Source organism: Neomonachus schauinslandi, chromosome 6 (assembly GCF_002201575.2).
Source record: "Neomonachus schauinslandi chromosome 6, ASM220157v2, whole genome shotgun sequence".
NCBI classification, from domain to species: domain Eukaryota; kingdom Metazoa; phylum Chordata; class Mammalia; order Carnivora; family Phocidae; genus Neomonachus; species Neomonachus schauinslandi.
This window is the reverse complement of record NC_058408.1, coordinates 110,784,742-110,790,741: the sequence shown is the minus strand read 5'-3', so window position 1 is coordinate 110,790,741 and position 6,000 is coordinate 110,784,742. Positions and strand designations below refer to the sequence as shown.

Genomic DNA, 6,000 nt, shown 5'->3' with positions numbered 1-6,000 from the left:
GTACTTGCTAATAACTCAGAGGGCCTTAAAACTGATAGAGATGTCTTAAGAGGTGGTAAATGCCATTATTAAATTTATTAGTAATGAAATTTCCTTCATTCTTTTTCCAACATTTATAAAACCACTTTAAATTAATAATTAATATCACTGCATCAATTTTTTATAGCCCATTATATAATTATTACCACATATAGTTAAATTGGAAAATTATAAATGCCCTGTTCCTTTTGTTCCCAAAAACTATGTAAAATTTCATTAAGCACTCTTGTTGCTTCAAGCTTTTTTTGTATATGTTATGTCTAAAAAAATAATTAAAATTACAAAGTCTTCCTCTTGTATGCAGTATTCTCACTCAAGGTGCTAATATTTTTTTAAGTAAAAATTATCCGTTATCCCAATTATTTTTCTGAGATAAAGCAGGCATTTGATTAAAATGGAAACTGATGTATTAGATCACTTACAGAGTCTGTGGAAACACTAAATTATTGTTCACCTCCTACTTAATCAGGGCTTGGAGTGTGATACATGTGTAGAAGGGAGCGTGTAAAATGACAGCTTGAAAATCAACCAAATGAAGAGCATTTTGGATCTTTGTGGAGAAAAATATATCCGAGAAAAAGTACACTATGGAAGGCAGTGCTGAGGACAAGAAAACTTTTATAATTATTAACTTTATTTTTATTTACTATGCCAACATTTTCAGGAGACTTTACATCCAGTTTTTATAACTCATTTTACAAGCAAATTCTAATATACAGTATTTACTCTGGTTTTTAAAATCAGTGGGGAAAACAATACTGCAGGTATTAAAGACTGTGGTGTTTTTGTTTTTAGTTAGTAATGACTTAGAGACTTTAAATTCGTAGGGTCGGTATTATTTTGTTATGGTGACGCTCTAATGAGGAGAAAGTGGGTAGCTTTTCCCCAACACAGTTAAAATATATGTATCTTTAATTAATAGCATAGTTGTAGATTGGCACCCACCATCGTAATCATTTATCCAAGTGTATTCTTTCAAATTGCTGCAGCAGAAAAATTGAAGGGAGGTGTGGAAAGAAAATTAGAAAATATAATTCAAGCATCAGAACTAAGAAAAATAGCAAGGCCATCATCCTCAAGGAAAAACATCAGGTATTTGTATTACAGCTATAATTAATTTTCAAATGTGCGCATAGGCATGCAAACATAACCACCTGAACTAACGTATAAACACGAAAACTACTGTGTAAGAGAGGAGTAAACGGAAACTATGCTGCAGTCTTACTGAACTTCATTGCAAGCCTAGTTGGTGACTCCAAATTACATCGTCAGTGCCCCAGAGACCAGGAAACCATCATGACAACTCTGCTCAGAAATGAAAAGAGCACTTCTGTGTCTGTAACAACCATCTATAGGAAGACCAGAAGTGACAGCTATGGGGGGGGAGGGGGCGGGGGGCGGATGATCATGTTCTCTTTGACACACTTAGTAAAATACTTAAGGGTACCATGAAACATTCAAAGAACTTAGTGCTTTAATGAGTAAAGTGACATGCTGAGGATATAATTCTGTGAAAGGCTGTACTTCAAACAGCAACAATTATAGAGAAATTCATTTCAACAACAAAGCCACGCCCAAGAGGCATTTCGATATTTCAGGCACAACTCCAAGCAATTAAGCTTATTTAAAGTGCAAATCTGATACTTTCTCTCATTATTCAGATTTTTACTTGTTAAAATACTTACTAAGTTCCCTAACATCTATATAAATACAATGAACAGTAGTCTATATGCCTGAAAATATTGCACAAATTAAAATGAGACTCCAAAAGAAAAATGCTAGAGGGTCTCAGTTATTAGAAACATTCTAAATGATATAACTATATAATCCTTTGTTTAATGCCTTAAAATCATCTGCACCTGTATTGATTAACTCCTTAGGCCAAGCCTTCTCTAAAGAATTTGATATACATCCATGCCATCAACAGCCGAATGTCTAATTCTACATGCTCTATTACTTTTCTCATTCACAAATGTGAAACTTAACCAACCCCCACAAAACTTTTTCTTCAGGATTTACAATTCATATACTGCAGCCATCTTCACCGAAATCACAAGAACTCAGAAAAAAAGTGATCTGAGTTCCCATAGAGGAGGATTTGGCACAGAGTTGACTTATAGAAGCACTAAACAGAGATCAAGCCAAATCTGAGAGTGATCCCTGATTATTCAGGTGAGTTACATCCTCACCTCATTTCTGACTTAATTACTATGGAGCAGTTTTTAAAGAAATATTCATGCAGTTTTTAAAAGCAAACTGCAGGCAAAACTTGTTTTGTACAAGCATCCTAGATTTTTTTCTCTTAAATATATTATCCTTCATAATTATATTGCTGAGCCAAGACTGAGGCTCAACAAAAGCACAGAGAAGTTAATAAACTCATGGGTTAATATTTCTGTAAATTCATCAGGGAGAAAAAATAGAGCAGGAAAAAGACTGGAATAAACAAATTGCAGAGTCAACATTTTTATATAACAAAGATATTTCCCTCAGACTAGGGGGTCAAAAATAAATAAAAAGCTTTGAATTTTTCCATTAAAGGACTACTTGTAAATAATGTTTCACAAGAGTGTACACCAACTTCTAAATAAACCAAAACCAATTCGTCAATGTTTACTTTAGGAAAATATAGTGTGATAACATTCCATTTGCAATATATGAGATCAGTTTTCTTTCTTCTTCAAGATGACACACCACATGTACCCACTTACAGCTGCCAGCCATCACTTCTTGTCTCTATGAACAAAGAATAGCTTTGCTGATATATCTGAGTACTTTACACTAACAATATCTGGACTATGTGAAAATCTTTCTGAACTTTAGTGCTTCTCTGTTGAATGAGACTATGGTACTAGATTTGTGTTGCTCACCTGTTACCAAATCCAAGAATGGTTTTTGTATCCAGTGAATGGCAAATTCACTCGAATGGTCTTCTGGTAGGTAAGGGAAGAGTACATCAAAATGACAGTAAACAGCTCTTCCGAAATTTCCACTAAAGCACTTGCTGTTGTTTTTCTTAAAAGGGGCAATTTCACCAGTGTACATTTTTAAAATGAAATCCCTGGAACTTTGAGTGACTAACTTTTTGGTCATAATCCCTTATGATACAGTTTTGGTCAGCTGATCACAACAAAAATTGACTTTGTAAAAGGCTATCTGAAAAACATTAATTCTAATTAAAGCAGCAACAGGTGAACAGCCTAAAGATGACATGATTTGGGAGAACAGAGGGCAAATTTACTGAACCATCTGATGAGTGGCCTGCAGCATGATTGGGTTGGTGTATATGGTTCCTTGGCGGTTCCCCAGCTACCTTCCTAGAACATTAGGATAGCTTTTAATACCTTTTAGTAAAACACAATGTCCCTCTCCAATTCTATTTTTCATCCCAAATCTACTTCTCAAGAAACTGCCAAACACACTAACATAAAAGGGAAACCTGGAAAACTCAGAAAAACAAAACTACTAAGAATTCCAGCTTTCTCAAGATAGTCTTACTTAAGTTTATAATTATTCTCAAAATATTTTAACTGTTTTGCTATAGAAAATAGTTTCAGTCCCTATTCTGTGGGGTATTTATAGCTCATCAAAAGTTTGTGCAAACATTTCAAGTCCATTATTCCAGTCTTCAGATATTAGCAGAAAGTCAATAAATATAAATATTATAATAAAGACTTAATTTAAAATATAAGCTGTGGAACCTTAAAACAGCTATCATGGATCCATAAGCCTACAGGGTTCAAAACAATTACCAGCAAAACTCTAGCACCAACAACACATGTTACAAAATGAATACATCTTTAGGTACAGGCTTCAAGATGTAACCCAAGCTTTCCAAAATTTATGGAGTAGCAAAAACAAATACAAATGGGGTGGGAGGGTGTGTGTGCGTGTGTGTGTGCGCATGTGCGTGTGTGTGTGTACTCACACACATGCAAAACAAGATGCTAAAGCAACATATAATTGGTTTTTATATCACATGAAACATTTTTATGTTTCTTTATGTGGTAAATAAATAAATACTGAGACTAACTGGCTGATCCTAGCAAGGAAAAATAAAACTTACATAGACTTCCCATTAAAAGCCTGATCTCTTTTATTCATCACAAAGCTTTTGCATAGACCTTTTGAATACACAAAGCACTGGCCAGAATTTTACTTACAGTCTACCATCTTCAATTATCACCATATCTTCAGTTAAAACAGTAACCATATTCACAGGAGGGACAAGTGAAAAAGGGTGAGGCTCTAAGAACCACATTTAATACAGACCTTAAAAGGACTAAATGAACAAAGCACTTTTCTTGCCTGCTAAGTGGAATTTTATGAACTTTCTGATGTGCAGAGGGATGGATAACATGATTAGAGCCTTCTGTAGGTCTCTGAAATGGGTAAGCAAACTTTTGTGTTTACCTGAGACAAATATGCTCAAATGCTGTGTACTTCAACCAGGATATAAAATGGAAGAGCCAAACTATTAGAAGCTTCCACATTTTAATTTTAAGATTTGCAAGCTTTCAATGAAACCTCCATCATGGTAGCAAACTGCACATAAAGCTATTACAGAACAGATTGTTTTTTTAAAAAACAAATTGGCAGGTGATGGCTGTGCACTTAATGTATCTTTGGTTTAGGAAGACGGGAGTATCGATTAGACGCCAAACAATCCCCAGAATTCAAATTACCGTTCAGATTCTGCATGATTTCTTTTCTTCTTGTTAGAGGCCTTGGGATGCTTGTCTTGGCCTGGAAGTTTTGAGGCTCTAGTTGGGAGCTGCTTATTTGTTTTTGTCTGAAAGAGCCAGAAGGGGGACGGAGCTTAGATGCTTTTGGATTTGGATTGCTTGCAAGATTTGTTTGACTAGATGTTGGCTGAAGTTTTGATGAATTCCATGGTGTGATTATTGGTGACTTTTTATAAGTGGGAGTCCTACTTGGAGATGATTCAGAAACTGGAGGAGGTACCAAAGAATTTGAGATGGATGGCTTAAAAAGCGGTAAGGACTTGGGCTGGGATGTGTAGCCCTCCAGTGAAGACTGATTTCTTCCAACTCTCTTAGTATGGTCTACTGTACTTGACTGGGGAAGCATCTGAAGGGAAGTAGGTACAAATTGCATGTCACTAATTTGATTATTTGCCGAATGATAAGGCTCTTGAGCATTCGTGGTCATGTTCAAGTTTGCTTCAGAAGATGTATTCTTAGCCACATCCTCAGCGAATTGTGGGCTTGAAGAAAAAGGCCGGTCTTCCAGACCATAGCTGCTTTCTTGTTGTAAGCCATGTGTAAAGCTTTCATCCAGATGTGCAACACCCTGCTGTATGTCCTGGATTGTGCATTCACTGTGGGCCTCGATATGTTGCGGCTTTATTAGTTTTCCCTGGGCGTGGTCTGTGGGTCTGGGAAGGCTGCTGGAAGGCTGTAGTACTTGAGGCTATTAAAATTAAAAACAACATTAAGCAACAATTCATTTTACAAATGCCACCCAGAAGTTATATAAGTTCCAATTAAGCTGTGTTGATACTTATGTTTTAATATGAAAAGTATGTGGGTTTTTTTAATAAAAAAATAAACTGCAATATTCAAGTGAATTCATGAGACACATACAAGAGTGATAATGCAAACAAAAAATGATACAGGCAGTAAACACTAAACAAGATTCGAAATCAAACAGGGGAAAAGAAAAATCTTAAAGTACTTATTTATTGTAGAAAAAAGATTTCCTGCCTTGATTCATTTTTTAAAACTTTATATGTAAGATAGCTTGATAGAATGATTTCTATAGCACTTTGATTTAATCTTCAAAAAGCACAGATAAAAACTGTGATCATTCAGAATATTACCCATTTTAAATACTTTTTTTTTAAAGGAAAAATGTATAACATTTTATCACACTTGGCTAGAGAAAGTATTAATTTAAAAGTGTCAAAGGTGCTGTACTTCTATCAAGAGTTAAAATTAC

The 6,000-nt window shown here is 35.0% G+C and overlaps 1 protein-coding gene across 5 annotated transcripts in view; it reads right to left on the bottom strand.

Annotated features, from left to right (window-relative positions):
* Positions 1–4,479: 4,479 nt before the first annotated feature.
* The window catches only part of CCSER2 (coiled-coil serine rich protein 2), a 154,696-nt gene continuing 153,175 nt past the window's right edge, over positions 4,480–6,000 (bottom strand). For 3 of the 5 annotated variants that reach the window (XM_021699584.2, XM_044916512.1, XM_021699583.2), the window contains one exon: positions 4,879–5,472. In XM_021699584.2, coding sequence (XP_021555259.1) covers positions 5,409–5,472 — 64 coding nt within the window. In that variant the 3' untranslated portion in view covers positions 4,879–5,408. Of the gene's footprint in view, positions 5,473–6,000 lie in introns of all 5 variants that reach the window. The other 2 variants (XM_021699581.1, XM_021699582.1) reach the window with 1 other exon arrangement.